We start from the raw sequence: 18,882 nt of genomic DNA, 5'->3' as shown, positions 1-18,882 counted from the left end.
CTTTTTCAGTTTACTGTTTTTTTGAGAGCATATTTTTATTCAGTCCAATGTAAATGTTGCACTGACATGTTTGGTAAAAAATAAAAATGTTTCAACAGCATGTGTGTGTATCTGCAAATATTTCTGTGCATGTGAACAATCTGAAGAATTTTCTACAATTTGAACTATTTTAGTATTATGGCAAAGCATATTAAAGATGACAGTGGCAACAGTGTGTAGTTGGTTAGACAAAAATCTGGTAATATGAATGAAGTGTGTGCCATTTCTTGCAAACGTTTGATTTTGATAATGCTATATGTATTTTTGGTTGCAGTGCTTCATTTTGCAGGATATATGAGGTATTTTGCAGTTTGGGTGTGTGGTTTTGTGAATTGTGTTAAGTAATTTGATAAAACGAGCCTAGTTTGCAAAATTGTGTTTTAGCAATTGGGAAAAACTGTAAATGGTTATTCTCTGTTGTCTCCACAGCGGATGTAATGTGCTGTGAGGTTGAAGGTTGAAGACGGCCGGCCACTCGCTCTCGAGCAACCTCCTCTTGAAACCAACCAACTAGAGTCATTAACAGGTACATGATGGTATGGTGCTATTTCTGTTGTTTTACAATCAACACCTGTAACTATAGCTTATATACAATCCATATACCATCACCATATCCAATCACCACCTACAACTATAGCTTATATACAATCCATATACAATCACCATATCCAATCACCATCTACCACTATAGCTTATATACAATCACCATATCCAATCAGTACCATTCCTCCTCATCACATGAAATAATAAACATTGATCGATTCGCTCATGGATTACAATTTCCAACCCCATTCCTAGAGGACCTGAGAATGATTCCTTTCTGCTTCATAGAGAAGACATTCTCATTGATCCAGTCATATAGCATATAGATCATTATCATGTTGCTGTCTCTCTCTCTCTCTCTCTCCTCCCCTCTCTATTTCTTTCTCTCTCTCTCTCTCTCTCTCTCTCTCTCTCTCTCTCTCTCTCTCTCTCTCTCTCTCTCTCTCTCTCTCTCTCTCTCTCTCTCTCTCTCTCTCTCTCTCTCTCTCTCTGTCTCTCTCTCTGTCTCTCTCTCTCCCCCTCTCTCTCCTCCCCTCTCTATTTCTTTCTCTCTCTCTCTCTCTCTCTCTCTGTCTCTGTCTCTGTCTCTCTCTCTCTCTCTGTCTCTTTCTCTCTCTCCCCTCTCTCTTTTTCTCTCTCTCCCTCACTCTCTGTCTCTCTCACCTCTCTCTGATTGACTACATTGTCGGGCAGCTTTGAGCCTCTGTCTCCTTGCTGGATCAATACACTTCAGATTGGGACAGATATGGCTGCTCATCACCCATTCTGCTAGCCTAATGAATGGATTCTCCCATAGGAACTATAGCCTTCCTTCAGACTGGTTAACAACTGTCCAGTTCTGGAATGACAGTCCTTCAGACTAGGGTTAACTACTGTCCAGTTCTGGAATGACAGTCCTTCAGACTAGGGTTAACTACTGTCCAGTTCTGGAATGACAGTCCTTCAGACTAGGGTTAACTACTGTCCAGTTCTGGAATGACAGTCCTTCAGACAGTGCATTTGGAAAATATTCAGACCCCTTCCCTTTTTCAAAATCTACACATAATACCCCATAATGACGAAGTGAAAGCAGTTTTTTTTTGTGTGTGTGTAGATTGATGAGGGGAAAATTAAAAAATTTAATACATTTTAGGATAAGGCTGAAACGTAGCAAAATGTGGAAAAAGTCAAGAAGTCTGAATACTTTCCAAATGCACTGTACGTCTTCTGTTTGCAAAGACATTGAACCAGGAGCAATGTTTTACTGTCTGTCATATTGAGTGGTATGCATGACAGACTTGTCACGATTTACACACACACACACACACACACACACACACACACACACACACACACACACACACAGCGTTATTCTATCTGGCAGGGGCAGAGGGGCAGGAAGTGAACAGTAGTCTAATGTTATAGAAGGGAGGGTCAGAACAGTAGTCTAATGTTATAGAAGGGAGGGTCAGAACAGTAGTCTAATGTTATAGAAGGGAGGGTCAGAACAGTAGTCAAATGTTATAGAAGGGAGGGTCAGAACAGTAGTCTAATGTTATAGAAGGGAGGGTCAGAACAGTAGTCTAATGTTATAGAAAGGAGGATCAGAACAGTAGTCTAATGTTATAGAAGGGAGGGTCAGAACAGTAGTCTAATGTTATAGAAGGGAGGGTCAGAACAGTATTCTAATGTTATAGAAGGGAGGGTCAGAACAGTAGTCTAATGTTATAGAAGGGAGGGTCAGAACAGTAGTCTAATGTTATAGAAGGGAGGGTCAGAACAGTAGTCTAATGTTATAGAAGGGAGGGTCAGAACAGTAGTCTAATGTTATAGAAGGGAGGGTCGGAACAGTAGTCTAATGTTATAGAAGGGAGTGTCAGAACAGTAGTCTAATGTTATAGAAGGGGGGGCAGAACAGTAGTCTAATGTTATAGAAGGGAGGGTCAGAACAGTAGTCTAATGTTATAGAAGGGAGGGTCAGAACAGTAGTCTAATGTTATAGAAGGGAGGGTCAGAACAGTAGTCTAATGTTATAGAAGGGAGGGTCAGAACAGTAGTCTAATGTTATAGAAGGGAGGGTCAGAACAGTAGTCTAATGTTATAGAAGGGAGGGTCAGAACAGTAGTCTAATATTATAGAAGGGAGGGTCAGAACAGTAGTCTAATGTTATAGAAGGGAGGGTCAGAACAGTAGTCTAATGTTATAGAAGGGAGGGTCAGAACAGTAGTCTGTTATAGAAGGGAGGGTCAGAACAGTAGTCTAATGTTATAGAAGGGAGGGTCAGAACAGTAGTCTAATGTTATAGAAGGGAGGGTCAGAACAGTAGTCTAATGTTATAGAAGGGAGGGTCAGAACAGTAGTCTAATGTTATAGAAGGGAGGGTCAGAACAGTAGTCTAATGTTATAGAAGGGAGGGTCAGAACAGTAGTCTAATGTTATAGAAGGGAGGGTCAGAACAGTAGTGTAATGTTATAGAAGGGAGGGTCGGAACAGTAGTCTAATGTTATAGAAGGGAGGGTCAGAACAGTAGTCTAATGTTATAGAAGGGAGGGTCAGAACAGTAGTCTAATGTTATAGAAGGGAGGGTCAGAACAGTAGTCTAATGTTATAGAAGGGAGGGTCAGAACAGTAGTCTAATGTTATAGAAGGGAGGGTCGGAACAGTAGCCCAATGTTTGGGAAAGATTTGGTGAAGTGGGAAAAGATAGCAGTGCCGTTTAGCTATGTTATGTGTGATGATTGTGACGTGCTATACAAATTCGACAGTCACAAGACGGGGACTTCAAATGGCACGTCAAGGGAACTGTACTGTTAAAAGATGGGTGCAGTAACCTAACTGAAATCTGGACACTGACACACCCACAAAGCCTAATATACAGTCAAATTAACTCCTGCAGAATTAAGCCTTTCTTGCAGTAAAATTATACACCAAATGTACATTTTGACTCGGGAACAGGTTTGGAGAAATATGATTTATTTCTTCTCCGCATCTTGAGAGAATGAATGCGCGGTTAGGGACCGTCTGTAAAGGTGGCGGTGCTATCTTTATCGGCATCATAAAAGCTGATTTAGTATTTCATCCACATAAAATATGCTTGCTGTCTGGGGTTTTAGGCTGGGTTTCTGTATAGCACTTTGTGACATCTGCTGATGTAAAAAGGGCTTTATATATAAAAATAAAAATAAAAAAAACATTGATTGATTGATCCAAGCTGAACTGAAATCTTATCAAAACATGTTGGGTCATTTTATTAGCTTTTAATTTTCTTAAAACCGGTCAAACTGAAACGTATTGTATGTTCTCCCCGGTCCCTTTAATGTCTTTGCTGTGTGAGAGAAGCAGAGATTAAAGAAGGAAGAGGAAACTAACTTTACCAACGTCAATTACATTGAAACATCCATTCTATCGATTTTATGACATTATTCTGGTGAGCAAGAGCTTATTTATCAGAAACAAAGGCCTATCTAAAAAGGGCGTGTGTGAACTGACAGCTGACCCGCGCATCTAGTGTGTCTTCTGCAGCTGGTATTCTGTGTGGAACACCAGGCCTGAGCTGCTCTCTGAGTGAGTGAGTGACTGAGTTGAGTGAGTGAGGTGAGTGAGTGAGTGAGGTGAGTGAGTGAGGTGAGGTGAGTGAGTGAGGTGAGTGAGTGAGGTGAGTGAGGTGAGTGAGTGAGTGAGGTGAGTGAGTGAGGTGAGTGAGGTGAGTGAGGTGAGTGAGTGAGGTGAGTGAGGTGAGTGAGTGAGGTGAGTGAGGTGAGTGAGGTGAGTGAGGTGAGTGAGGTGAGTGAGGTGAGTGAGTGAGTGGAACTGAATAATATTAAGAAATGCTATAGATGGAAGGAAAGGACCGTAGGGTGAAGACAGGGATGCAGTTTAAGCCCCACCCTCTTCAACGTATACTGTATATCAAATAATTGGCGAGGGCACTAGAACAGTCTGCAGCACCCGGCCTCACCCTACTAGAATCTGAAGTCAAACGTCTACTGTTTGCTGATGATCTGGTGCTTCTGTCACCAACCAGGGAGGGCCTACAGCAGCACCTAGATCTTCTGCACAGATTCTGTCAGACCTGGGCCCTGACAGTAAATCTCAGTAAGACAAAAATAATGGTGTTCCAAAAAAAGGTCCAGTTTCCAGGACCACAAATACAAATTCCATCTAGACACCGTTGCCCTAGAGCACACAAAAAACGATACATACCTTGGCCTAAACATCAGCGCCACAGGTAACTTCCACAAAGCTGTGAACGATCTGAGAGACAAGGCAAGAAGGGCCTTCTATGCCATCAAATGAACATCATATTTGACATACCAATTAGGATCTGGCTAAAAATACTTGAATCAGTTATAGAACCCATTACCCTTTATGGTTGTGAGGTCTGGGGTCCACTCACCAACCAAGAATTCACAAAATGGGACAAACACCAAATTGAGACTGCATGCAAAATTCTGCAAAAATATCCTCAGTGTACAACGAAAAACACAAAATAATGCATGCAGAGCAGAATTAGGCCGATACCTGCTAATGATCAAAATGAGCCATTAAATTCTATAACCACTTAAAAGGAAGCGATTCCCAAACCTTCCATAACAAAGCCATCACCTACAAAGAGATGAACTTGGAGAAGAGTCCCCTAAGTAAGCTGGTCCTGGGGCTCTGTTCACAAACACAAACAGACCCCACAGAGCCCCAGGACAACAACAACAACACAATTAGACACAACCAAATCATGAGAAAACAAAAATATAATTACTTGACACATTGGAAAGAATTAACAAAAAAACAATGAAATTGAGCACTATAAATAGGGTGCCATGGCATGTCTCCTGAGTGGCGCAGTGGTCTAAGGCACTGCATCGCAGTGCTAACTGTGCCACTAGATCCTGGTTCGAATCCAGGCTCTGTCGCAGCCGGCCGCGACCGGGAGACTCATGGGCGGCGCACAATTGGCCCAGCGTCGTCCAGGGTAGGGGAGGGAATGGCCGGCAGGGATGTAGCTCAGTTGATAGAGCATGGCGTTTGCAATGCCAGGGTTGTGGGTTCGATTCCCACGGGGGGCCAGTATTAAAAAAATATGTATTCACTAACTGTAAGTCGCTCTGGATAAGAGCGTCTGCTAAATGACTAAAATGTAAATGTAATGTTTCACACTATGGATCTTAAGTTGTTTGTGACATTTTGATGTTTCTGCTTCAACTACGAGGTAAACATAGATTATTAAGTAAAGTAGATATATTATTAAGTAAAGTATTTATATTATTAAGTAAAGTAGATATATAATTATGTACAATTTGTGTAAAGTATCCATATTGTTAAGTAAAGTAGTGCACGTTATATTATTAAGTTAAGTATTTATATTATTAAGTAAAGTAGTGTACATTAGTAAAGTAGTGTACATTAGATTACTAAGTAAAGTAGTGTAAAGTGCACAGTTAGTGGTTTACTTCATCACTTTACTTTGGATTCTTAGTGTGTGGCAGTGTCCCAGCTCCCCAGCCCCTTAGGTAGACAGGAAAGGAGAGATTATATATTCTCTATTCACAGGAGAGGCAGTGTCCCAGCTCCCCAGCCCCTTAGGTAGACAGGAAAGGAGAGATTATATATTCTCTATTCACAGGAGAGGCAGTGTCCCGGCTCCCCAGCCCCTTAGGTAGACAGGAAAGGAGAGATTATATATTCTCTATTCACAGGAGAGGCAGTGTCCCATCTCCCCAGCCCCTTAGGGAGACAGGAAAGGAGAAATTATATATTCTCTATTCACAGGAGAGGCAGTGTCCCAGCTCCCCAGCCCCTTAGGTAGACAGGAAAGGAGAGATTATATATTCTCTATTCACAGGAGAGGCAGTATCCCAGCTCCCCAGCCCCTTAGGGAGACAGGAAAGGAGAGATTATATATTCTCTATTCACAGTAGAGGCAGTGTCCCATCTCCCCAGCCCCTTAGGGAGACAGGAAAGGAGAGATTATATATTCTCTATTCACAGGAGAGGCAGTGTCCCATCTCCCCAGCCCCTTAGGGAGACAGGAAAGGAGAGATTATATATTCTCTATTCACAGGAGAGGCAGTGTCCCAGCTCCCCAGCCCCTTAGGTAGACAGGAAAGGAGAGATTATATATTCTCTATTCACAGGAGAGGCAGTGTCCCATCTCCCCAGCCCCTTAGGTAGACAGGAAAGGAGAGATTATATATTCTCTATTCACAGGAGAGGCAGTGTCCCATCTCCCCAGCCCCTTAGGGAGACAGGAAAGGAGAGATTATATATTCTCTATTCACAGGAGAGGCAGTGTCCCAGCTCCCCAGCCCCTTAGGTAGACAGGAAAGGAGAGATTATATATTCTCTATTCACAGGAGAGGCAGTGTCCCAGCTCCCCAGCCCCTTAGGTAGACAGGAAAGGAGAGATTATATATTCTCTATTCACAGGAGAGGCAGTGTCCCAGCTCCCCAGCCCCTTAGGTAGACAGGAAAGGAGAGATTATATATTCTCTATTCACAGGAGAGGCAGTGTCCCATCTCCCCAGCCCCTTAGGGAGACAGGAAAGGAGAGATTATATATTCTCTATTCACAGGAGAGGCAGTGTCCCATCTCCCCAGCCCCTTAGGGAGACAGGAAAGGAGAGATTATATATTCTCTATTCACAGGAGAGGCAGTGTCCCATCTCCCCAGCCCCTTAGGGAGACAGGAAAGGAGAGATTATATATTCTCTATTCACAGGAGAGGCAGTGTCCCATCTCCCCAGCCCCTTAGGGAGACAGGAAAGGAGAGATTATATATTCTCTATTCACAGGAGAGGCAGTGTCCCATCTCCCCAGCCCCTTAGGGAGACAGGAAAGGAGAGATTATATATTCTCTATTCACAGGAGAGGCAGTGTCCCATCTCCCCAGCCCCTTAGGGAGACAGGAAAGGAGAGATTATATATTCTCTATTCACAGGAGAGGCAGTGTCCCATCTCCCCAGCCCCTTAGGGAGACAGGAAAGGAGAGATTATATATTCTCTATTCACAGGAGAGGCAGTGTCCCAGCTCCCCAGCCCCCTAGGTAGACAGGAAAGGAGAGATTATATATTCTCTATTCACAGGAGAGGCAGTGTCCCATCTCCCCAGCCCCTTAGGGAGACAGGAAAGGAGAGCTGGGATAGGGGCAGCAGGTTTTTCAAAACTCTTAATCTGTTTTCTAAATGGATTTGTTCATTCATTCATATATCTCCTCTTCATCTCTCTCTTCTCTCAAAACCACCAAATGGAAATGGTTTTGTTGGTGTACCTTCGTTTCTAAGCTACTGCAGATGGGGTTGCCACGGAGACCAGTGGTCTGTGAGGAGGACAGTGGGTTGCCACAGAGACCAGTGGTCTGTGAGGAGGACAGTGGGTTGCCACGGAGACCAGTGGTCTGTGAGGAGGACAGTGGGTTGCCACGGAGACCAGTGGTCTGTGAGGAGGACAGTGGGTTGCCACGGAGACCAGTGGTCTGTGAGGAGGACAGTGGGTTGCCACGGAGACCAGTGGTATGTGAGGAGGACAGTGGTCTGTGAGGAGGACAGTGGTCTGTGAGGAGGACAGTGGTCTGTGAGGAGGACAGTGGTTTGTGTCCGTTTTAGAATAGCCTCCTGTTCCTCAGGTGGACAGAATTACTCTGGAAACACCATGTGTACATCTTAACGTTAGACTTCTGATTTGGTTTGTGTCATGATGAAACTGCTCTCCTTTTCAAAAACCCCACCCCCGTTTTCACTCCCCACAGAGGTTTTTTAAAGAAGATATTTTTACACTGAGAATTAATGGAAAAAAGATGGTGAGATAAAAAGAGTGAAGAGAGAGAACTGCCAGGGCCTGAACTCTCTCTCTCTTTGATGTTGGTCTAATGTCATAAAGCTGCTAACGGGTAGACAGCGACACAGACAGCAGTACAGAGTTTACCTCAGGAAAAACCCCTTCTCCTCTATTACACTGGAGCTGAACCAGAGTCCCAAATGGCACCCTGTTCTTTATAAAGTGCACTACTTTTGACCCGTCCAGGCTCTGCTCTTTGTAGGGAATAGGGTGCAGGCCTTTGGTCAGAAGCAGTGCACTATGTAGGCAGTGCACAGTACACTGTTAACGTGAGGGAATGTAAAACCTATAAAAACAAACTCAGATCTGGATCATATCAGTCGGTGGCCAAAAATATGCCAGGCATGACACTATATAAACTAAACCATAAACTATAACCCAAATAAACTCTTGAGGATTTCCAGTATTTCCGTTGCATTCTTCTCCTAGTCTGGCGTAACACACAGATGATTGGTTCACTGACATATTATTATTATACTGCCCTCAAGGACTGGATCCAGCTGGTCCTCTCATCAGACTAGAGGCTCAACTGGAAACCCAAGAGAGGATCCAGCTGGTCCTTTCCTCATCAGACTAGAGGCTCAACTGGAAACCCAAGAGAGGATCCAGCTGGTCCTCTCATCAGACTAGAGGCTCAACTGGAAACCCAAGAGAGGATCCAGCTGGTCCTTTCCTCATCAGACTAGAGGCTCAACTGGAAACCCAAGAGAGGATCCAGCTGGTCCTCTCATCAGACTAGAGGCTCAACTGGAAACCCAAGAGAGGATCCAGCTGGTCCTCTCATCAGACTAGAGGCTCAACTGGAAACCCAAGAGAGGATCCAGCTGGTCCTCTCATCAGACTAGAGGCCCAACTGGAAAGCCAAGAGAGGATCCAGCTGGTCCTCTCATCAGACTAGAGGCTCAACTGGAAACCCAAGAGAGGATCCAGCTGGTCCTTTCCTCATCAGACTAGAGGCTCAACTGGAAACCCAAGAGAGGATCCAGCTGGTCCTTTCCTCATCAGACTAGAGGCTCAACTGGAAACCCAAGAGAGAATCCAGCTAGTCCTTTCCTCATCAGACTAGAGGGTCAACTGGAAACCCAAGAGAAGATCCAGCTGGTCCTTTCCTCATCAGACTAGAGGCTCAACTGGAAACCCAAGAGAGGATCCAGCTAGTCCTTTCCTCATCAGACTAGAGGCTCAACTGGAAACCCAAGAGAGGATCCAGCTGGTCCTTTCCTCATCAGACTAGAGGCTCAACTGGAAACCCAAGAGAGGATCCAGCTGGTCCTCTCATCAGACTAGAGGCTCAACTGGAAAATCAAGAGAGGATCCAGCTGGTCCTCTCATCAGACTAGGGACTAAAATGGAAACCCAAGAGAGGATCCAGCTGGTCCTTTCCTCATCAGACTAGAGGCTCAACTGGAAACCCAAGAGAGAATCCAGCTAGTCCTTTCCTCATCAGACTACAGAGTCAACTGGAAACCCAAGAGAGGATCCAACTGGTCCTTTCCTCCTTAGACTAGAGGCTCAACTGGAAACCCAAGAGAGGATCCAGCTGGTCTTCTCATCAGACTAGAGGCTCAACTGGAAATCCAAGAGAGGATCCAGCTGGTCCTCTCATCAGACTAGGGAATAAAATGGAAACCCAAGAGAGGATCCAGCTGGTCCTTTCCTCATCAGACTAGAGGCTCAACTGGAAACCCAAGAGAGAATCCAGCTAGTCATTTCCTCATCAGACTACAGAGTCAACTGGAAACCCAAGAGAGGATCCAACTGGTCCTTTCCTCATCAGACTAGAGGGTCAACTGGAAACCCCAGAGAGAATCCAGTTGGTCCTTTCCTCCTCAGACTAGAGGGTCAACTGGAAACACAAGAGAGGATCCAGCTGGTCCTTTCCTCATCAGACTAGAGGCTCAACTGGAAACCCAAGAGAGGATCCAGCTGGACCTCTCATCAGACTAGAGGCTCAACTGGAAACCAAAGAGAGGATCCAGCTGGTCCTCTCAGAATAGAGGCTCAACTGGAAACCCAAGAGAGGATCCAGCTGGTCCTCTCATCAGACTAGAGGCTCAACTGGAAACCCAAGAGAGGATCCAGCTGGTCCTCTCATCAGACTAGAGGCTCAACTGGAAACCAAGACTGGATCCAGCTGGTCCTTTCCTCATCAGACTAGAGCTCAACTGGAATCCCAAGAGAGAATCCAGCTGGGCCTTTCAACATCAAACTAAAGGGTCAACTGGAAACCCAAGAGAGAATCCAGCTGGTCCTTTCCTCATCAGACTAGAGGCTCAACTGGAAACCCAAGAGAGGATCCAGCTGGTCCTTTCCTCATCAGACTAGAGGCTCAACTGGAAACCCAAGAGAGGATCCAGCTGGTCCTTTCCTCATCAGACTAGAGGCTCAACTGGAAACCCAAGAGAGGATCCAGCTGGTCCTTTCCTCATCAGTCTAGAGGCTCAACTGGAAACCCAAGAGAGGATCCAGCTGGTCCTCTCATCAGACTAGAGGCTCATCTGGAAACCCAAGACTGGATCCAGCTGGTCCTTTCCTCATCAGACTAGAGGCTCATCTGGAAACCCAAGAGAGGATCCAGCTGGTCCTCTCATCAGACTAGAGGCTCAACTGGAAACCCAAGAGAGGATCCAGCTGGTCCTCTCATCAGACTAGAGGCTCAACTGGAAATCCAAGAGAGGATCCAGCTGGTCCTCTCATCAGACTAGAGGCTCAACTGGAAACCCAAGAGAGGATCCAGCTGGTCCTCTCATCAGACTAGAGGCTCAACTGGAAACCCAAGAGAGGATCCAGCTGGTCCTCTCATCAGACTAGAGGCTCAACTGGAAACCCAAGAGAGGATCCAGCTGGTCCTCTCATCAGACTAGAGGCTCAACTGGAAACCCAAGAGAGGATCCAGCTGGTCCTTTCCTCATCATATTAGAGGCTCAACTGGAAACCCAAGAGAGGATCCAGCTGGTCCTTTCCTCATCAGACTAGAGGCTCAACTGGAAACCCAAGAGAGAATCCAGCTAGTCCTTTCCTCATCAGACTAGAGGCTCAACTGGAAACCCAAGAGAGGATCAAGCTAGTCCTCTCATCAGACTAGAGGCTCAACTGGAAATCCAAGAGAGGATCCAGCTGGTCCTCTCATCAGACTAGAGGCTCAACTGGAAACCCAAGAGAGGATCCAGCTGGTCCTCTCATCAGACTAGAGGCTCAACTGGAAACCCAAGAGAGGATCCAGCTAGTCCTCTCATCAGACTAGAGGCTCAACTGGAAATCCAAGAGAGGATCCAGCTGGTCCTCTCATCAGACTAGGGACTAAAATGGAAACCCAAGAGAGGATCCAGCTGGTCCTTTCCTCATCAGACTAGAGGCTCAACTGGAAACCCAAGAGAGGATCCAGCTGGTCCTCTCATCAGACTAGAGGCTCAACTGGAAAACCAAAAGAGAATTCAGCTGGTCCTTTCAACATCAGACTAAAGGGTCAACTGGAAACCCAAGAGAGGATCCAACTGGTCCTCTCATCAGACTAAAGGCTCAACTGGAAACCCAAGAGAGGATCCAGCTGGTCCTCTCATCAGACTAGAGGCTCAACTGGAAACCCAAGAGAGGATCCAGCTAGTCCTCTCATCAGACTAGAGGCTAAACTGGAAATCCAAGAGAGGATCCAGCTGGTCCTCTCATCAGACTAGGGACTAAAATGGAAACCCAAGAGAGGATCCAGCTGGTCCTTTCCTCATCAGACTAGAGGCTCAACTAGAAACCCAAGAGAGAATCCAGCTAGTCCTTTCCTCATCAGACTAGAGGCTCAACTGGAAACCCAAGAGAGGATCCAGCTGGTCCTCTCATCAGACTAGAGGCTCAACTGGAAACCCAAGAGAGGATCCAGCTGGTCCTTTCCTCATCAGACTAGAGACTCAACTGGAAACCCAAGAGAGAATCCAGCTGGTCCTTTCAATATCAGACTAAAGGGTCAACTGGAAACCCAAGAGAGAATCCAGCTAGTCCTTTCCTCATCAGACTAGAGGCTCAACTGGAAACCCAAGAGAGGATCCAGCTAGTCCTCTCATTAGACTAGAGGCTCAACTGGAAATCCAAGAGAGGATCCAGCTGGTCCTCTCATCAGACTAGAGGCTCAACTGGAAACCCAAGAGAGGATCCAGCTGGTCCTCTCATCAGACTAGAGGCTCAACTGGAAACCCAAGAGAGGATCCAGCTAGTCCTCTCATCAAACTAAAGGGTCAACTGGAAACCCAAGAGAGAATCCAGCTGGTCCTTTCCTCATCAGACTAGAGGCTCAACTGGAAACCCAAGAGAGGATCCAGCTGGTCCTTTCCTCATCAGACTAGAGGCTCAACTGGAAACCCAAGAGAGGATCCAGCTGGTCCTTTCCTCATCAGACTAGAGGCTCAACTGGAAACCCAAGAGAGGATCCAGCTGGTCCTTTCCTCATCAGTCTAGAGGCTCAACTGGAAACCCAAGAGAGGATCCAGCTGGTCCTCTCATCAGACTAGAGGCTCAACTGGAAATCCAAGAGAGGATCCAGCTGGTCCTCTCATCAGACTAGAGGCACAACTGGAAACCCAAGAGAGGATCCAGCTTGTCCTCTCATCAGACTAGAGGCTCAACTGGAAACCCAAGAGAGGATCCAGCTGGTCCTCTCATCAGACTAGAGGCTCAACTGGAAACCCAAGAGAGGATCCAGCTGGTCCTCTCATCAGACTAGAGGCTCAACTGGAAACCCAAGAGAGGATCCAGCTGGTCCTTTCCTCATCATACTAGAGGCTCAACTGGAAACCCAAGAGAGGATCCAGCTGGTCCTTTCCTCATCAGACTAGAGGCTCAACTGGAAACCCAAGAGAGAATCCAGCTAGTCCTTTCCTCATCAGACTAGAGGCTCAACTGGAAACCCAAGAGAGGATCCAGCTAGTCCTCTCATCAGACTAGAGGCTCAACTGGAAATCCAAGAGAGGATCCAGCTGGTCCTCTCATCAGACTAGAGGCTCAACTGGAAACCCAAGAGAGGATCCAGCTGGTCCTCTCATCAGACTAGAGGCTCAACTGGAAACCCAAGAGAGGATCCAGCTAGTCCTCTCATCAAACTAAAGGGTCAACTGGAAACCCAAGAGAGAATCCAGCTGGTCCTTTCCTCATCAGACTAGAGGCTCAACTGGAAACCCAAGAGAGGATCCAGCTGGTCCTTTCCTCATCAGACTAGAGGCTCAACTGGAAATCCAAGAGAGGATCCAGCTGGTCCTCTCATCAGACTAGGGACTAAAATGGAAACCCAAGAGAGGATCCAGCTGGTCCTTTCCTCATCAGACTAGAGGCTCAACTGGAAACCCAAGAGAGAATCCAGCTAGTCCTTTCCTCATCTTACTAGAGGCTCAACTGGAAACCCAAGAGAGGATCCAGCTGGTCCTCTCATCAGACTAGAGGCTCAACTGGAAACCCAAGAGAGGATCCAGCTGGTCCTCTCATCAGACTAGAGGCTCAACTGGAAACCCAAGACTGGATCCAGCTGGTCCTTTCCTCATCAGACTAGAGACTCAACTGGAAACCCAAGAGAGAATCCAGCTGGTCCTTTCAATATCAGACTAAAGGGTCAACTGGAAACCCAAGAGAGAATCCAGCTAGTCCTTTCCTCATCAGACTAGAGGCTCAACTGGAAACCCAAGAGAGGATCCAGCTAGTCCTCTCATTAGACTAGAGGCTCAACTGGAAATCCAAGAGAGGATCCAGCTGGTCCTCTCATCAGACTAGAGGCTCAACTGGAAACCCAAGAGAGGATCCAGCTGGTCCTCTCATCAGACTAGAGGCTCAACTGGAAACCCAAGAGAGGATCCAGCTAGTCCTCTCATCAAACTAAAGGGTCAACTGGAAACCCAAGAGAGAATCCAGCTGGTCCTTTCCTCATCAGACTAGAGGCTCAACTGGAAACCCAAGAGAGGATCCAGCTGGTCCTTTCCTCATCAGACTAGAGGCTCAACTGGAAACCCAAGAGAGGATCCAGCTGGTCCTTTCCTCATCAGACTAGAGGCTCAACTGGAAACCCAAGAGAGGATCCAGCTGGTCCTTTCCTCATCAGTCTAGAGGCTCAACTGGAAACCCAAGAGAGGATCCAGCTGGTCCTCTCATCAGACTAGAGGCTCAACTGGAAACCCAAGAGAGGATCCAGCTGGTCCTCTCATCAGACTAGAGGCTCAACTGGAAATCCAAGAGAGGATCCAGCTGGTCCTCTCATCAGACTAGAGGCACAACTGGAAACCCAAGAGAGGATCCAGCTGGTCCTCTCATCAGACTAGAGGCTCAACTGGAAACCCAAGAGAGGATCCAGCTGGTCCTCTCATCAGACTAGAGGCTCAACTGGAAACCCAAGAGGGGATCCAGCTGGTCCTCTCATCAGACTAGAGGCTCAACTGGAAACCCAAGAGAGGATCCAGCTGGTCCTTTCCTCATCATACTAGAGGCTCAACTGGAAACCCAAGAGAGGATCCAGCTGGTCCTTTCCTCATCAGACTAGAGGCTCAACTGGAAACCCAAGAGAGAATCCAGCTAGTCCTTTCATCATCAGACTAGAGGCTCAACTGGAAACCCAAGAGAGGATCCAGCTAGTCCTCTCATCAGACTAGAGGCTCAACTGGAAATCCAAGAGAGGATCCAGCTGGTCCTCTCATCAGACTAGAGGCTCAACTGGAAACCCATGAGAGGATCCAGCTGGTCCTCTCATCAGACTAGAGGCTCAACTGGAAACCCAAGAGAGGATCCAGCTAGTCCTCTCATCAGACTAGAGGCTCAACTGGAAATCCAAGAGAGGATCCAGCTGGTCCTCTCATCAGGCTAGGGACTAAAATGGAAACCCAAGAGAGGATCCAGCTGGTCCTTTCCTCATCAGACTAGAGGCTCAACTGGAAACCCAAGAGAGAATCCAGCTAGTCCTTTCCTCATCAGACTAGAGGCTCAACTGGAAACCCAAGAGAGGATCCATCTGGTCCTCTCATCAGACTAGAGGCTCAACTGGAAAACCAAAAGAGAATTCAGCTGGTCCTTTCAACATCAGACTAAAGGGTCAACTGGAAACCCAAGAGAGGATCCAGCTGGTCCTCTCATCAGACTAAAGGCTCAACTGGAAACCCAAGAGAGGATCCAGCTGGTCCTCTCATCAGACTAGAGGCTCAACTGGAAACCCAAGAGAGGATCCAGCTAGTCCTCTCATCAGACTAGAGGCTCAATTGGAAATCCAAGAGAGGATCCAGCTGGTCCTCTCATCAGACTAGGGACTAAAATGGAAACCCAAGAGAGGATCCAGCTGGTCCTTTCCTCATCAGACTAGAGGCTCAACTGGAAACCCAAGAGAGAATCCAGCTAGTCCTTTCCTCATCAGACTAGAGGCTCAACTGGAAACCCAAGAGAGGATCCAGCTGGTCCTCTCATCAGACTAGAGGCTCAACTGGAAACCCAAGAGAGGATCCAGCTGGTCCTCTCATCAGACTAGAGGCTCAACTGGAAACCCAAGACTGGATCCAGCTGGTCCTTTCCTCATCAGACTAGAGACTCAACTGGAAACCCAAGAGAGAATCCAGCTGGTCCTTTCAATATCAGACTAAAGGGTCAACTGGAAACCCAAGAGAGAATCCAGCTAGTCCTTTCCTCATCAGACTAGAGGCTCAACTGGAAACCCAAGAGAGGATCCAGCTAGTCCTCTCATTAGACTAGAGGCTCAACTGGAAATCCAAGAGAGGATCCAGCTGGTCCTCTCATCAGACTAGAGGCTCAACTGGAAACCCAAGAGAGGATCCAGCTGGTCCTTTCCTCATCAGACTAGAGGCTCAACTGGAAACCCAAGAGAGGATCCAGCTGGTCCTCTCATCAGACTAGGGACTAAAATGGAAACCCAAGAGAGGATCCAGCTGGTCCTTTCCTCATCAGACTAGAGGGTCAACTGGAAATCCAAGAGAGAATCCAGCTAGTCCTTTCCTTGTCAGACTAGAGGGTCAACTGGAAACCTAAGAGATAATCCAGCTGGTCCTTTCCTCGTCAGACTAAAGCATTAACTGGAAACCCAAGAGAGACTCCAGCTGGTCCTTTCCTCATCAGACTAAAGCATTAACTGGAAACCTAAGAGATGATCCAGCTGGTCCTTTCAACATCAGACTAAAGGGTCAACTGGAAACCCAAGAGAGAATACAGCTGGTCCTTTCCTCATCAGACTAGAGGGTCAACTGGAAACCCAAGAGAGAATCCAGTTGGTCCTTTCCTCATCAGACTAGAGGGTCAACTGGAAACCCAAGAGAGAATCCAGCTGGTCCTTTCCTCATCAGACTAGAGGGTCAACTCCCTCTCTCCCTCCCATCCCTGAGGACCTGAGCCCTAGGACCATGCCTCAGGACTACCTGGCCTGATGACTCCTTGCTGTCCCCAGTCCACCTGGTCATGCTGCTGCTTCAATTTCCACTCTTCTGCCTGCGGCTATGGAACCCTGACCTGTTCACTGGACGTGCTACCTTGTCCCAGACCTGCTGTTTTCAACTCTCTCTCTCTTCCGCACCTGCTATTTCAACCTCTAAATGCCCGGCTATGAAAAGCCAAGTGACATTTACTCCTGATGTACTGGCCTGTTGCAACCTCTACAACCACTGTGATTATTATTTGACCCTGCTGGTCATCTATGAACGTTTGAACATCTTGGAGAAAAATCTGTCCTTAATGGCCATGTACTGTTATAATCTCCACCCGGCACAGCCAGAAGGGGACTGGCCACCCCTCAGAGCCTGGTTCCTCTCTAGGTTTCTTCCTAGGTTTCTGCCTTTCTAGGGAGTTTTTCCTAGCCACTGTGCTTCTACATCTGCATTGCTTGCTGTATGGGGTTTTGGGCTGGGTTTCTGTATTGCACAATGTGACATCTGCTGATGTAAAAAGGGCTTTATAATTAAAATTAGATTGATTGATGGTGGAGGAAGAGGAGGAGGAAATGGTGGAGGAGTAGGAAGAGGTGGAGGAGATGGTAGAGGAGGAGGTGGAGGAGGAGGAGTAGGAAGAGGTGGAGAAGATGGTAGAGGAGGAGGTGGAGGAGGAGGTGGTGGAGGAGGAGTAGGAAGAGGTGGAGCAGATGGTGGTGGAGGAGGAGGAGGAGGAGGAGGAGTAGGAAGAGGTGGAGCAGATGGTGGAGGAGGAGAAGGAGGAGGAGGAGGAGGAGTAGGAAGAGGTGGAGCAGATGGTGGAGGTGTAGGAGGAGGAGGAGGAAGAGGTGGAGGAGATGGTGGAGGAGGAGTAGGAAGAGGTGGAGGAGATGGTGGAGGTGGAGTAGGAAGAGGTGGAGCAGATGGTGGAGGAGGTGGAGGAGGAGGAGTAGGAAGAGGTGGAGCAGATGGTGGAGGTGGAGGAGGAGGCAGCTGTGTCCTGATTGATGAAGGCAATTTGAATCCAATGTTCTCTAGTGCTGTGGGAAAACACTTCCTGTGTACGCTGCACTTCCTCAAACCCCACTGCTAGACACCTCCTAGTCTCCCCAAGCCCCACCACTAGCCACACACACACACACACACACACACACACACACACACACACACACACACACACACACACACAGCAGCGTAAAAAGATGTGGTGGGGGGTGGGGCAGCAGTGCAAATAGTCTGGGTAGCCATTATTAGCTGTTCAGGAGCCTTATGGCCTGGGGGTAGAAGCTGTTGAGATGTCTTTTGGACCTAGACTTGGCATATATAGTGCACTACTTTTGACCAGAGCCCTATGGGGCTCCATATGGACTCGGGTAAAAAGTAGTGCACTATATAGGGAATGGGGTACCATTTGGGAAGCATCCACAGCCTTACAGCCCACAGGACTACAGAAAGACCACAGAGGCTCATACTAGTTATTCTGTAGAAGTGGCTTAATGCTGACACTGCAGGACTCTACATATCAAATCAAATCAAATCAAATTTTATTGGTCACATGCGCCGAATACAACAGGTGCAGACATTACAGTGAAATGCTTACTTACAGCCCTTAACCAACAGTGCATTTATTTTAAACAAAAAAGTAAGAGTAAAACAACAACAAAAAAGTGTTGAGAAAAAAAGAGCAGAAGTAAAAAATAAAGTGACAGTAGGGAGGCTATATATACAATAGAATAAAGTGACAGTAGGGAGGCTATATATACAGGGGGGTACCGTTGCATAGTCAATGTGCGGGGGCACCGGCCAGTTGAGGCAGTTGAGGCAATATGTACATGTGGGTAGAGTTAAAGTGACTATGCATAAATACTTAACAGAGTAGCAGCAGCGTAAAAAGGATGGGGTGGGGGGGCAGTGCAAATAGTCCGGGTAGCCATGATTAGCTGTTCAGGAGTCTTATGGCTTGGGGGTAGAAGCTGTTGAGAAGTCTTTTGGACCTAGACTTGGCACTCCGGTACCGCTTGCCGTGCGGTAGCAGAGAGAACAGTCTATGACTAGGGTGACTGGAGTCTTTGACAATTTTGAGGGCCTTCCTCTGACACCGCCTGGTAT

At 47.0% G+C, this 18,882-nt stretch overlaps 1 protein-coding gene across 1 annotated transcript in view; it reads left to right on the top strand.

Annotated features, from left to right (window-relative positions):
- Positions 1 to 488: 488 nt before the first annotated feature.
- Positions 489 to 18,882, top strand: part of LOC311124039 (tetraspanin-18B-like) — a gene marked incomplete at its 3' end in the record, with an annotated part of 33,067 nt that continues 14,673 nt past the window's right edge. The window contains exon 1 of the mRNA XM_084198254.1: positions 489 to 575. Within this exon, the coding sequence (XP_084054380.1) occupies positions 570 to 575 (6 nt within the window). The remainder of the gene's footprint in view (positions 576 to 18,882) is intronic.

Source organism: Coregonus lavaretus (assembly GCF_964263955.1).
Source record: "Coregonus lavaretus genome assembly, contig: HAP1_SCAFFOLD_3059, whole genome shotgun sequence".
Taxonomy (NCBI): domain Eukaryota; kingdom Metazoa; phylum Chordata; class Actinopteri; order Salmoniformes; family Salmonidae; genus Coregonus; species Coregonus lavaretus.
The sequence above is the reverse complement of the archived record's forward strand: the minus strand, read 5'-3'. Positions and strand labels throughout refer to the sequence as shown.